This window comes from Hippocampus bargibanti, linkage group LG03 (genome assembly GCF_051943395.1).
Source record: "Hippocampus bargibanti isolate YZ-2025 linkage group LG03, ASM5194339v1, whole genome shotgun sequence".
Classification (NCBI taxonomy): domain Eukaryota; kingdom Metazoa; phylum Chordata; class Actinopteri; order Syngnathiformes; family Syngnathidae; genus Hippocampus; species Hippocampus bargibanti.
Window position 1 is genome coordinate 30,269,349 of NC_142736.1, and position 15,510 is coordinate 30,284,858.

Sequence of the window (15,510 nt, forward strand, 5' to 3'; positions counted from 1 at the left end):
AAAGTTACCACATTTGTTGTCATTTTGATAAATATTTTTTTTCTTTCAAAAATGTGTCAGAAGATGAGTCTTGATTCACGACTTGTCATCTCCTCCACCTCCTCAGGGCTCAGGTGATTGTTCCTCAACCTGAAAAATCAATAAAAAAAAATCAAAAAACAAAAGGAGCTTTCATTGGCTGCATATCGGACGAGGATGGGAAAAGTGTCGTCGGTGGGCAATTAAGAAATTTAATTGTCAAACTAACGCATATTCCTGATAATATTATAGTAATTGTGATTCCTAATGTTAACACAGTAAAAACCAAGACTTTTGACAATAAAAGAAAGAACAAATATATTGTATAAATATACGTATTATATTACAGTGCTCACCATACTGACTTGATACGCGTATTACGCTCCAGAGCTTCAACTAAACAATCCACTCCTTCTCTGGTGATGGAGTTTTCAGTTAACCTTGTACAGTGAAGAAGAGGAAGAGGAATAAGTTGAAGGGTGGAGCACTTTCACAAGGAAGCTAAACTTACCACAGTTCCTCCAGTGATGTGCCACTTTTGAGCATATTGGCCAGTGCACGAGCTCCGGCGCTGCCCACACCGTTGCCTACCAAGCTATCATTCAAAAAATATTACGGGTAATTTTGTCAAGTTAGTTTCAAGTCCCATTTTGAGCAAAATTTTAAAATCGATGACGACTTGTAGGAGAGATGTTGCCTACTGAGCAACAAAACCTTGAGGAAGTAATCATTTTATGACACTCCCGCATCAAATCTCTTTTTACTAGCATGTTAACTGATTTTTGTGAGTGGTGTATAATAGGGAGAATTTACCCTTGAGGTAGCCGTTTTATTATTTTTTTATAATTCAACATGTCTGTGTTGCTTAAGCCCCACACCTTTCATCCAATTCCCTACAGTGGTACCTCGGTTTACGAACCCCTTGACTTACGAACTTTTCGGTTTACCAATGTTACATTTATGAAAATTTTACCTTCGTGTACGAACTATTTTTCGGGATACACACGGAGATGCCACAATGGGTTATGTGTCGTTCGCGAATGAGCCCGTTCTAACAAGAAAATGGTGGCCGACGGTTATGTCCTCAATTCCCCGCCCCCAGTCTTTGGTTAAAGCCACATGATTGGTCAAGAACGCAGAAGTGAGGGGGGTGGGGTTTAGAGACAGAGAGCGAGTGAGGCCGTTCTCCCAAAAACAAAATAGCATCTTCGGTTAAAGCCACGTGATTGGTCAAGAATACAGCAGTGAGGGGGCTGGGGGGGTTAAACATCAAAGTGACAGGCAGAAGACAGAGAAAGTGAGAAAATACACACACACTCAAAAGGGAGACGATAGAGCTTGAAACAAAAAAACAAAAGTGAAAATAAACAAAAGTGAAATGGTGAGAAAACAGTGAAATTTGAACTCGTTTCAACTTTGAGAGTTCAAAAAAGTTCAAAAGCAGAGTGTAGACTGGAAGGTTAAAATATCCTATCAATCAGGCTCCACAAATAACCCGCACAAGCCAACTGTACACTTGATGCAAAAAGCTATCAAACCAGCTATATCGAACACAATTGATGAGGAACTAGGTAAAATTATCTCAGAGAAAGCACCTCCAAGGGATCATTCCTCAAAATGGCGAAAGAAGAAGGCTACATTCCTCATCAAGTGTTTAATGCTGATGAAACCGGCCACTCCATTCCATCAAGCCATCAACGACCATCACATAGGTAAATAAAACGACTTTATTCTCCAGTAAAGTTTATTTATTTAATTATAATACCATATCACATTATTACACATAAAATAAGGTATATTTTGTGTAGTTTTAAAGGCTTAGGAAATCAGAAAGTAGAAAATTATGTTTTATGGGGCCCTGGGAACAGATTATTCTCATTTTAATGGTGTCCTATGTTCAATTATTTTTTGGGATACACACTTTTTGCCTTACACATTCTGTCTGGGAACCAATTAAGTTCGTATGCCAAGGTTTCACTATATTTTCATTTTTTTAAACTTTTGAAATAAATCCCCCATCCCATACACAACAACGGCATGGCCTGACATCATGAACCACAAAACAGGAAGTGACCATCTCACGCACGGACAATCCAACCGACACATTTTCCCATTCGGTTTCACATTGATGAATACAAGTTGTACATTATTTACAATGCATTTTACCTGAAAACAGAAAATACTACCTTAGCCATGCTAACGTTTTGCTCCCCCCCAGCGCACCAGCAATGGCCTCTGCGCCTGAATCGCCAATTTTATTGCCCCAAAGCCTGAACAAATAAAATATTACACAATTAATATACACCATCTTGTATATCATTTAGTAAATAAACCTCTGATATACCCCAAATGGGTCAACGAATGGTTGCATTCCAGCCCCTTCGCTAGGTGTTTGGCACCTTCCGATGTTATATTGTTGTTGCCTAGCCTGAAACAAAGGAGAGCACATAGAGAAGATTTTTCCAGTGTCATCGTGCGCACCGTATCACTGCCGCAGTAGCAAGGTTGGAGGTCTACACAAAGTTTTGTTCCAGCCACAAACATAACAGATAAAATTGTGAATAACTTAGTGGTGTTAGCAGTGTCTGAATCTCATGACAAAAAGTTAGCGGACACCAGGGTAGACAACTCTGAAAAGTTGCCTGCCCGGCCATAAAGTTGCCTGCCCCATTTTTCACAACATGAAACACAATAAGACGACTAATCGCAAAAAAAAACTTTGTTGAGAAGTATAAATGATTTTTTTTTTATTATGGATGTACCTACCACAAATGCTCCCTTGCTTAATTTATGGTAAATATTCCTTGCTGAAGATTTTGCTCTATTTGTCGTTTGTCGTCATGTTGCACAATGCAATGTTTGCGTGGCGTTGTATGCTAAAAGCCACATGGGCTCCTCTTTCTAAGCGCCTTTCAAAACTCTCAAGTACACTTTACAGTCACGGTATAGTCCGAAGCACGAAACAGGCTTCTGATTGGCTGCCTAGCCGAGTATGCAAATTCCCAAATGAACGTTCGTTTGGCAGTTGTATGCAAATTACCAAACGAACGTTCGTTTGACAATTTACATACTCTGCACTATACCGTGACTGTAAAGTGTACTTGAGAGTTTTGAAAGGCGCTTAGAAAGAGGAGTCCACATAGCTTGTAGCGGTTTGCTTGTAGCTTTTGCTTTATTGAATAAAACAAACGTTTGATTTGAAAAAATAAAACATTTTTTTTTTCTTGAGGAAGTTGTCGGCCACGTGGGCCGAGACGTTTTGAAAGATGTACGCCCGGCGTAAAAGTTGTACGCCACGGGCCTCCGGGCAGACGTTATTTCAAACACTGGTGTTAGGCTGTGTGTGTGTTTGACTGTGTGTGCATATCGGATTGTTTGATTACCGTAATGCTAATTGACTAGATCGATGCTAACCGCTATCTCATCTTTCAATTTCAATCCTAGCCTATCCTAAAATCTGGATCTCCAACATGGCGGACGAACAAAGACTGATTATTTTTTACATTTATGACATATTATTATATACATACAGTAAAGTCTCGTTATATCGATATCGGATATATCGATAGTCCCGGTTATATCGATACTATTTCTATGCACGCACGGAGAAAATTACATGCAAACAGGGTCGGATATATCGATAGTCCCGGTTATATCGATATTTTTTCGGACTCCCTTGAATATCGATATAACGAGACTTTACTGTATTTATTACATTGATTATTAGAACACCACACAAACCTCAAAGAGAGGAAATTCTGTTTCGTCTTCAGCAGATGACAAATGTGTTCCATAGAAGCGTCAGTCAGCCTGTTGTTGAAGAGTCTAGTCGGGGACATCGTGGTTAAAACGTGATTATATTCATCAATTTAAAAAAACATGTTTTTTTTTTTTTTGTTTTGCCTCCACCATCTAATATGGATGGAATGCAGTGTCAAATTTTGATGACCATTTTAGCGATTCATTTTTAAATGGGGTGTGAAAGAAAATTCCTCCGAGGATCATTTTCACTCCAGCATCTAACGTAGGTGGAATATGGTGTGAATTTCAATAATGCTAAATGAAAATGAGCTGCGATGGTCCCCGGAAAAATTATCGGCACCCCAAAGTATTTTCACCGGTGAAGATAAAATGCGAGTGACCATCTACCATGACAAAGTTATTTCTTAAGGATCCGTGCTTGGAATTGAATATGAAGTACAGTGAAACCTTGGCTTACGAACTTAATTGGTTCCCAGACAGTGTGTAAGGCGAAAAGTGTGTATCCCAAAAATTAATTTCCCATAGGAAACCATTAAAATGACAATAATCCGTTCCAAAGTCCCCATAAAACGTAATTTTCTACTTTCTAATTTTCCAAGCCTTAAAACTACACAAAATATACCTTATTTTATGTATAATAAATGTGCTATGTATTATAATTAATGAAATAAACTATATTGTATAATAAAGTTGGTTAATTTACCTTTGTGATGGTCCTTGATAGCTTGATGGAATGGATAGCTTTTTGCATAAAGTCTCTGAAGGAGCTCTGGGTTGTAAATCCTGGAAATTGTGATATTGCACCAGCAACAGATGCAAGCAGACACACTAAAAACATTAATAACTGGTTCACTTGCTTATCTTTTCATTTCAAATTGAACTGATGGCTAGTACGGGTTATTTGTGGAGCCTGATTGATGGGAATTTTAACCTTGCAGTCGACACTCTGCCTTTGAACTATCAAAGTTGAAACGAGTCAAAATGTCACTGTTTTCTATCCATTTTGTCACTCTCTATCTGTCGTCTGCCTGTCTCTTTAATGTTTAAACCACCTCCCCTCACTGCTGCGTTGTTGACCAATCATGTGGCTTTAATCGAAGACTGGGAGCAGGGAATAGAGGACCAAAACAAGCCGGCTGCCATTTTCTATTAGGAGAACGGGCTCGTTCGTAAACCACAAAGTTCGTAAGCCAAGGGGTTTGTAAACCGAGGTATCACTGTAGTTCTATTCCGGATTGGTGCAGACCTTTTAAGGTGTCAAAGTCGAGGCCCAGGGGCCAAATCTGGCCCGCTAGGTCATTTTTTTTCGGTCCGCAAAAGCAATTCAAGCATGTCAAGTGCCATGATGCTTGTTCAAGTCTGAACCAACATTTCAAATTGTCCCATGTAAACCAAAATAGCAGTCATTATTCTTGACTTCATATTTGAAAATGAGTTATTCATTAATTTGTTGTGTGTTCTGTATGTAATATGAGTTTGACACCCCTGTTTTAGGCTAAATTTTGAGGCACTTTGGTTAACTCCGATTTGGGAATTTGCCTAAATAATCTGAATCAAGTTTTGAGATAAAATCGGTCACTAAATGAAAAAGCCATTTTTACTTTGACTATATATATATATACCATTTAACGTGGGTTAAGCAGGTTGTCAACATTTGATGATGTAATATTTCAAAAAGCCTCACGCAATTTTCTGTAAGTTGTCACACTGGATTCCCTTCGCCACCAGTTTTCGAATCCCTCCATCTGTGATGTTATTATTTCTGAGGCTGTTGAAAGGGTGGAGATATGTCATTTATGTGATTATAAGATTCTCACGTACGGAAGCTTTTTATACCCACTAGAGGGACTTGCAAATATGCAAACAGGGAAGGAGCTGCTCAACACCCACGTCGCCCACAGAATTGTTGTCCAGCTGGATTCCCACGGGACTCTTCAGGTGCTTGAGGACGTAAGCCAGAGCTGTGCACTCCACAGGTCCGATGTTACAGTAGGTCATCTTCAGGTGGTCCACCTCCAACTGGCTCAAGGCCTCCTCGGCCATATTGCTCTCCCGCATCTCGTAGATGCATTTGATGAGCCAGACAAAGCCCGGCATGGCATGCATGCTCTTTTTTTCACCTTGAACCGGCTGGGGGATAGACTTAAAGTGCTTCTGCATGCCTTTGTGGAGGCAACGGACCACCTGTCGGGCTTTCCTCTCCACGGTGGTCGCCTGTGTGCATTGTAACCACAGGTGTCTATGTCTCTGAGAAAGTAGACCCGAGACGAAAGTGGCTGTGATTTGTAAATTGGGACTTTCAGCCAGCCCTTGGCGGTGGTCCCCAGATAAGCAGGACCAAAAGCAGGTGCTACTGAAGTAAGCCTCTTTCAACTCAAACAGCTTAGCGACAGTGGAGCGGTCGGCGTTGTTGGACAAGACAACGTAAAGCGCAGCAAAGAAACACTGCATGGTCACATGAAGGAATTCGTAGCGAAGGCTTTGGTGGAATGACATTTCCTTGCTTTGGGTGAGAAAGCCCGCACAGATTTCTTTGTGTGTAACACAGCAGGTCTCCAGATCAATGCTGGTAAAGACATAACAGGAAGCTTCTACACCCTGGAAAGCGAGTTGACCCAGATGCAAAATGCCGCCCAGGTGCTCCTGAAGCAAAGTGGCTCCCTCAGAACACTTTGAGGTGTTTTGATGCTGCAAAAAGTGCTGCAAGATCATGAGGTACACGTCCGTTATGGTCTGCGGGGTCCCATCTCCACAGCCCAGCAGTTCTTTGTGGCACTGCGAGACAATCCTGCAAAGGACAGGGGTGTGGCAAAGTCCAAATAAAGCTGTGTTGGCCTGAATGGATTCCAAGACTTTTGAGGCCACAGACAGGTCGTGGTGTTGTTTCTTGACAAAACAGTTTATGCCATCAGGGGAGAAACCTTTTAAGAAGAGTTCTTTGCGGAGATGCTTCCTCAACGTTGGACTCACAGCCTCCGGACGACTGGTCACTACCTTCCGCACCCCCTTCAGGAGGGACCCCTGGAGCATGTTGAACAATAGTACGTGCACAGGGGCGGGTTGCGTGGGGCAGCAGACCCTACGTTCGTCCGAGAAGCTTTGCTTGAGCTCATCGAGACCGTCAAATGTAATGACCACAAGGTGGGGGTGGTCCAGAATTAAGCGAAAGATCTCAACCTGGTCGCGGTCGGGCCAGCAGCAGTGATGAAAGAGCAGCTCTTGAACCGACAGCTCAGTGAGTTCCGAATTCAGCTTACGACAGCTGAAAGGGAAGAGGAGGACGAATTCGGGGAGTGTAGCCCCTCGAGCCCAGAGAAGGTGTAGCCTCTGGAGTAAGGTGGTCTTACCACTGCCGGCATCCCCGGATATCAGGACTGTGTCTGCCTCTTGATTCACATTGCCTGCTGTACCTAAGATGTCTTCTAAACCCAGATGTCCTTGATCCTTGCAGTCCTGAGACAACTCCAGCTGGCCTTCGGTGTAGATGTCATCAAGCAACATGTGTCCAGTTCCTCCGTAGGTACTGAGGAAGCTGGACTGGGCTGACACAGAACTGCGCAACTTCTTCTGATATATAAGGAGCTCTGTAACGCAGAGGTACACAAGGATAAAAGTCGTGAAGTTATTATTTTACCTACTGGTGACTCAGAAAACATCAGTATGTTGCTGGAGGATACGTCTAAATGGGTTGAGAATAGAACACACAACCTCCGAGGTGAGAGATGATCACTTTGTCAACTGACTCATGCTTACTCTTGTGAAAAAAAATAGAAAATTTCTGACTCAGCAGTTAGACCACACTATTTTAAGTCATTCACTGCTATTCACGGATTTATTCGGAAATTGAAAATACAACGTAGAGCGCCATTCCTGAATTTGTTCGGGTTTTGTTTTATCTTGTTTGGGTGCAGATAAAGCACTGGCTATGGCCTCTGGCAATGTTTTTTCCCTTCCACAAGGGGCAGCATTTCCCTTTTTTCCCCATGTTAGTGCTTTGTTCTAGCTTCAGCTGTTGTTTAAAGGACAACATACACCATTTTTTTTTTGTTTCCTAACTGACATCAGAAAAATGTTTTATAGCATCTGAAATACCCAAAACGCAGGCTGATATATTTTTAGTCAAATGCAAAACAACCAATAAAAATGACTTAAAGTGTCCCAAAACTGCTTCAAAATGACCTCGGAAATGACGAATTTCAGAAGGTCCCCTCCCCTTGTTCGTGACGTCACGCCAGGATACTCCAGACACAAAACAATGGCTTTAGAGACTTCAGATTCGGAGAAGATGCTTTCTTGTTACTCATCCAGTTATTAATATGATTCAAATAGTTCTGAAGAGGAAAGCATAAATGTTTGCAATCGATTAAAGAAGTCCTTCCGTATCAATTCCAGCCATCTGGACTCCAATGTAGCTCCCAGAAACTGCACAAGCTCTGTTGGAAATGGGCTGATTTGTCTGCTGAGAATTTGTGTCCACTTTTATGGTGTTACCGCCATTGGTAGTGTTGGTGCGACACACAACGATTCACCATTGCGTTATTTATGTGTTTTCCTTCTAATTTCGCCATCAACACGGATCAACATGATGTTTTCAGACCAAACAAAGTCCCCAAAATGCATTGTGTGTCGCTTTCTCGGTCAGGGGTGTTCCTGACGTGACGTCATGTCAGGCAACGTCATCGACTCGAAAACAAGACTTCCTGAATATTCAGCGCGAGTCTTAAAACGTAAAATATAGCTATATGTGGTGGAATCTTTGTAAAATGCGCTCAGTAGATATCATTTGAAGTCATTTTACAAATTATGGACGCAACTTGTCTGGGGTGTCGGTTGTCGTTTAAGTGCTCTATGAACCAATATGTATTTTATTTTGGATAGCCACCCTCATTTCAAGCTTATATAACTCCGGAATATATGTAAGTCCATATCATTTAGGAATTAACTTTTTTTTCTGATGAAAGGAAAGAGTCTTATGATTCTTACACTGCATATGGAGTTGCGATCCAAATGAGAATAAGAAAGACGTAAACAGATATGGGGTCTTAGTCAATGGAAACAAACTCTTTTGATTAACATAGCAAATGATGGAATGCTGATATGTACTGTATGAAATGATACAAAACCTTCAGATGTGGTCTTCTCAGGTTTTAGGTGGCATCCAGATTGTTGCTTCTTGTCAATGTAGCGTATCACCACGTTAGCCGCTGACTCGCCTTTCGAGCTCACGTGATCCAACAAACGTCTGGCCTGAGTGAGACAAAGATTGATTTACATGACGGTTTAAGAAATCTAAAACATCACTTTTTTTCAAATACACTGATAAACATATAATATCATGTGAAACTACGTGGTGAGATGGTGGTTGGTTTGTTTGGCTGGATGAAAGAGCAGAACTCCTCGCAGTAATGGGGCTTAGATACAGGCCAAAGCTTTAAATTGTGACACATTTGGAGCAAGGCACATATTTTATTGATCATTCCTCATTCTTGGTCTTCCAATAAATCTCATCTTTTTTTTCTATCACCGACATTTTTCGTCATTTTTGTCAAAGAAAAAACCCGCGCAATAAAAAAATCCCAAGTGTCCTTGTGAGTTTTGAAAGGCGCTTAGAAATAAAATGCTGTCTACCTAGCTAGCTATTTACTATCTTGCTGGCTAGCTATCTAGCTAGCTATCTATTAGTTATCGATTAGCTAGCTAGCTAACTTTCTACCTATTTGAGTTGTTCAACTATCTAGCTAACTATCTATGAGTTATCTAGTAGCTATCTAGCTAGCTATCTATTAGTTATCTATTAGCTAGCTAGCTAACTTTCTACCTATTTGAGTTATTCGACTATCGAGCTAACTATCTATGAGTTATCTACTAGCTCTCTTGCTAGCTATCTATTAGTTATCTATTAGCTAGCTAGCTAACTTTCTACCTTTTTGAGTTATTCAACATTCTAGCTAACTATGAGTTATCTAATAGCTATCTATCTAGCTATCTATTAGTTATCTATTCGCTAGCTAACTTTCGACCTATTTGAGTTATTCAACTATCTAGCTAACTATCTATGAGTTATATATTAGCTATCTAGCTAACTATCTATGAGTTATCTAATAGCTATCTATCTAGGTATCTATTAGTTATCTATTAGATAGCTAACTTTCGACCTTTTTGAGTTATTCAACTTTCTAGCTAACTATCTATGAGTTATCTAATAGCTATCTATCTAGCTATCTATTAGTTATCTATTCGCTAGCTAACTTTCGACCTATTTGAGTTATTCAACTATCTAGCTAACTATCTATGAGTTATATATTAGCTATCTAGCTAACTATCTATGAGTTATCTATTAGCTATCTTGCTAGCTATCTATTAGTTATCTATTACCTAACTAGCTAACTTTAGACCTATTTGAGTTATGCAACTATCTAGCTAACTATCTATGAGTTATCTATTAGCTATCTCGCTAACTATCTATGAGTTATCTATTAGCTATCTAGCTAACTTTCCATCTATTTGAGTTACTTCCGGGGTGAGTGAACGCTGGCGCATGTGGCTGCCGCTGCTCAACCACAGAAAAACGTATCCGGTGACTGTAAAGTGACATTGAGAGTTTTGAAAGGCGCTTATAAATGAAATGTATTATTATTATTATTATTATTATTATTATTACATAAGCGATGGTGCATTGAAACGTACGTGCTACCTGCTGCGAGGGCGTGTGTAAAGGCAAGCGAACGTCTCCACAGTCCTCGTGGGTGAAGCATCCCGATTCCAGCAGAGCTTCCAGAGCTCCGTCCATGCAGCTTTGGAGCTCTGCCACCAGAGTCGGTCTTCGCGTCAGTAACATCCCGGCGACAAGCCCCGGAGCTTTCAGCCGGACCTCCCGGACCGCCTCAGTCAAGGCCTGGCACGCGGCCTCTCCTTTGGCGTATACAAGGTCTAGAAGATGCCTGGCGTTGGCGTGAAGCGGCCTCCCCTGTACTCGCACATTGTGGTAATCCTCCCATGAAAACTCCCCGCAGGCTAGGAGGACATCCAATACCCTCTCCAAGGGCTCGGGCGAGCCGCTGGCACATAGGCTACAAAGGATCTCGCTACGTTGCTTCAGCACCAGATCCTGGGCCATGGTCACCTTGGAAAACACGGTGCGGTCCATTGGATATTAGCAAAAACTTGACATGGTGGCTCCATCGTCGAGATGACTCATGACATTTCGAAGACGGAGCTTCCTAAATCTGAAGCAAAGTGAAACTGTTCTCTGATGAGCAGAGGCTCAATTCTACACTGTCACACACAGTACAGCATTCAAGGATCGACTTCCTCTTTTTTGGATCATCTCTGGGCAAACAGTTCCCTACATTCAGGAAGTACTTTTGCAACAGTGCAAGTACACAATGATATAAATACGTGGATAACATCATACTAACTTTGATACTCTGCCAATATAATGAAATCAATTCTACATGATTGTCTTGGGTATATGCTTTTCAACAAAGATCGGAATATAAAGAGATTCAAGTCAAAGGGATCTGGTTTAGAAATGTAAACGTGATATTTAATTAGCTTTCTTTCGCATCCATAACATAGTTTTTTTATATTACAATTGGTAAATGTAAACATAAGGTTTTTGAATAAATAATAGAAACAATCAGTTGCCCATGTCCTTTCTCTGTAATAAATTCTTTTAAATGAAATGTGTTATTATTATTATTATTATAAACTAGAAAAAAACGACGACTGAAGTGTGTGATTGTTGACTTTACCTTTCAAAGTTATTTTACTTAAACATTATTTTTACCTGATAAATTGCTTCGTAAATATGAATTTCGGTTAAAGAAAACTATTTATTGTAACTATAACCTTTTTAAACAGAGGCATTTTAATATATATTTATGATCGCTTAACTACAGTATTGCGCTCAGCTATGGGTTGAGGTGTAAAAGCGGATTGGGTGCAATTTGGTTACTGAACCACTTGATGTCGCCGTTGCTGTTGTAACTGGTCAACAATGAGATTTGGCTTCAGTTTGAAAATGTCATGTACGGGTTCAATCTATACAATCGTACGACAGCATATACAGGTACTGTATGTATTAAAATTGAAGATTCAATGTTAAATCGGCATTTTAACATTTTTATTAAATCAGCTGGTGTGAAATAAATCCCAACTAATACGCCTGAAAATGCTATCACACATTTATCTCAAACATTTTCTGCTCGTCACGTTCTGTGGTTATCGTCAGACTTTTTGCTAACCACCGTTACTCTACCTGATCAATGGTTATTCGTTTTTCTTACACGTCATACCATTTTCTTTTATTAAATTTGAGGGTTCCATTTCCTGTTCTGATAACATCGCAACTTTAGCCTTTTTAACTTTATTTTCTGTTTTAACTTATGTCATCACGTTTCCTGTTTGCTATCAATGGCACCCCTCTGAGGGCCTAAAGTCTCATAAGATTCGGTAAAGTCTTGCATAATATCCCACTAGATTTCAAACACCACTTTTGCAAATTTAAAGTCCCATCGCTCAAGCTTTTGCCTTCAAGGTCACATCTAGTGTCTCCTTGACCTTCAGAATGTTGTGGCTTGAGACCTGTTGGACATTCACGACCGAGGCTCCCCTGCGCAGGACCTTCTTTCAAGTGTGCCCCCCCATGTTACAGAGGCACCTTAAAGCTCAACATCCCCCCCGCGTTCACTTTGTACCTTCGACAGCACGCCGCCACATCAAAGCGCCGCCGCCTCCAGCTTTGATGTTTTGCCGAAATAGAGAAAGCGAGAGAGTGAGAATGAGAGATTCAAAGAAAGAAAGAGCCAGTCGTGATATAAGGGCCTGTCATGGACATAATTCAGGATTAACTCGAATACACAATGCTGGAACATAGTTGAAATTCTGAAATTTCTTTTCCTCAGATACATCTCAACCAAACAACTATGGCTACTCACAAAGTTTTGAAAGGAGAATGTTAAAGGACAACCGACACCATTTTTTTGGTTTCCTAACTGACATCATAAAAACGTTTTATAGCATCTAAAATACCCAAAACACGCAGACTGATATTGTTAGTCAAATGCAAAAATGCAATAAAAATGAGTTTAAAGTGTCCCAAAACTACTTCAAAATGACCTCGGAAATAGGGAGTTTTCCACACCCCCTTTGAGTGCAGATGTTATTTGCTATCGAGTGGAGTACTTTTGCTTTTTTGGGACCGAAAAAGACCCCACCACTGGCCAGTGTTAAGCCAAAGAGGACACACACGTGCGTATGTGTGACTTAGCGTCCCAGTAGCAGTACGCTAAGTCAACCATTGCTACGTGTGGCTAACGGTGTTTCTGTGTTGTCTAAGCGACGGTCTCAGGCAATAGAAGAGGTTGAAAAACTTCTGTTGATTTGGATTAACGAAATGCAGCGAGCAGGGGATAGTGCGAGTGAGGGTATTATTGCCAAGAAAGCACGGCGACTTCACTTGGATATCATTAAGAGGCTACTACATCAACGACCATCACAAAGGTAAATAAAATCACTGTTATACAGTACAGTTTATTTCTTTAATTACAATACCTCCGGGTTGAGTGAACGCTGGCGCGTGTGGCTGCCGCTGCTCACCTGCATAAAAAAATATCCTGTTTCCAAGTTTTGTAAGGCGCTTATGAATGAAATGCATTATTATTATTATTATTAGTAATAATAATTCAATAAATAGCACATTTATTATACATAAATTATATTAAGGTATATTTTGTGTTGGTTTAAGGCGTATTTAGTGGAAAATTATGTTTTATGGGGAACTGCGAACGGATTATTCTCATTTTTAATGGTTTCTTATGGGAAATAAATATTTGGCAGACAAACTTTTCGCCTTACACACACTTTATGGGAACCAATTAAGTTCGTGAGCTGAGGTATCACTGTATTGTGATGATAAATGTACTAACAATTTACGGTTAAGTTCTTGACTATTTTTGGTGTTTAGTGATTTATCCAGAACAAATTCATAACATTGAAATTCCAAGCTATGATCATTTTACATATCAGAAAATAATAAGTTTTGAGAGAAAATTGGGTTTTTTTTTCTGTTCTAAAAAAGCATGATCCCTCCCTTATTTGAAACAAAAATATGTAATAATAAATTAACAAATGGTCGCCACAAATCATCTGAGTCCAGTATGATTTATTTCACCCCCATTCACTCGAGTTTCCTAATTGAACACACCCAAAAAAGTGTTTTTATTTCTTGCCCCCTGTCAGCGCACATAAAAGGCAGACCCCTGCCAATTAGCATTAATTCCGCCCCTCCTTCCCCAACCAAACACCATGCTTTGGTTTCCCGCTCTTGAGTAAGCGGCGTATTGCCATCATTTGCATTATCCGTGGCACATCGGCTTTGAAGTCGGGAGGATTGGGTGGAAGAAGAAGGCTCCGCTTATTATCCGACGTGGAAAAAAAAAAGTGTTCAAAGGCCATAGATTGAGTGGAACAGATGTACATTAGCATTGCTTCTGTGCTGCTAACACTTTAGCATCTTGACTGTGTTTTTTTTTTTTTTTTTTTTTTTTTGGGGGGGGCGTGAAATTTGCACCCCGCTGAGTTGAATTCACACTTCAAAGATGCTCCGAGTGAGAAATACATGTACATACTTTTAAGTCAACGTCAGCTAATTGACTAAATAACTTACCCACCTGACTGGGTAGCTAGTTAACAAAGACTGACTAGCTAGTTAGCTGATTAGGAAGTTAAATAATCAACCAGCTTTCAGGCTAACAACCTAACTGACTGAATGCCGAACCTGTCAGCGCACATAAAAGGCACACAAGGCGCACAAAGTGGAATAGCTAGTTAACAAAGACTGACTAGCTAGTTAGCTGATTAGGAAGTTAAATAATCAACCAGCTTTCAGGCTAACAACCTAACTGACTGAATGCCGAACCTGCTAGCAAGATATCATTAACTAATGTTAAAGCTAACTAACCAGTTACCTCACCAAATGACTAACTAGATAGTAAGCTGCATAACGGACTGAATATAAATGAATAACTCACCATGAAATATCTAGTTAGATGCCAGAGTCTTAAAACAAAAAAATATATATAGCTATATGCGGTGGAATCTTTGTAAAATACGCTCAGTAGAAGTCATTTGAAGCCATTTTACAAATTATGCAACTTGTCTGGAGACTTTGGTTGGCCTTTAAATCATCTGTCCAAGGTGAAAGTTTAACTTCCACAAAATAACACCATGCCGTTGTTTCACTTTCGGCCATTTTTGATGCACTTAACATATAAGTGGGTTCAATCTCGGCCTGTGACATCGAAAGTGTCAACAGATTGAAGTGCTTTTAAGATGTCACTTTAAACGCGCATTTACGCTTACAAATGTGTAGGAAATCTACCACAAAAGTGTAAGTTTGCTGTGTAATGGCTAACAAATGTATCTTGTCAGTCTAAAAACTGTGAAATTGTTGAGTCTTGCTTTCAAATTGTCCATATTTTACCCTGTTTGTGGAGGTGGGTGGGGTTAGGGGGGGGGACCCAATCTTATGGCCCGGAGCCGGACGCTCTGCGGTATCCCCGGCCGGAGATAAGCTGCTAAAGCTCAAACATGAAAGAAGCGAATGCTGAGCAGCTGTGCTCACACATTTGGAATCATGACAGCTTTAGAAGCTGTAAATACATGGAGGATTTTCACATTATTAACCACACTTAAAGGACAACCGACGCCTCCGGAAAAGTTGTGTCC

The 15,510-nt window shown here is 40.3% G+C and overlaps 1 protein-coding gene across 1 annotated transcript; it reads right to left on the reverse strand.

The window, feature by feature from the left end:
* Nucleotides 1-22: 22 nt before the first annotated feature.
* nod2 (nucleotide-binding oligomerization domain containing 2) lies at nucleotides 23-13,923 on the reverse strand. The gene is made up of 10 exons (XM_088993001.1): nucleotides 10,475-13,923; nucleotides 8,904-9,027; nucleotides 5,621-7,364; nucleotides 5,465-5,548; nucleotides 3,760-3,843; nucleotides 2,363-2,446; nucleotides 2,205-2,288; nucleotides 530-613; nucleotides 375-458; nucleotides 23-129 (listed from the first exon to the last, which is right to left on the reverse strand). The coding sequence occupies exons 1-10, from the start codon at nucleotides 10,925-10,927 to the stop codon at nucleotides 57-59; spliced, it is 2,898 nt and encodes a 965-aa protein (XP_088849127.1). The 5' UTR covers nucleotides 10,928-13,923; the 3' UTR covers nucleotides 23-56.
* Between the last annotated feature and the right edge of the window lie 1,587 nt (nucleotides 13,924-15,510).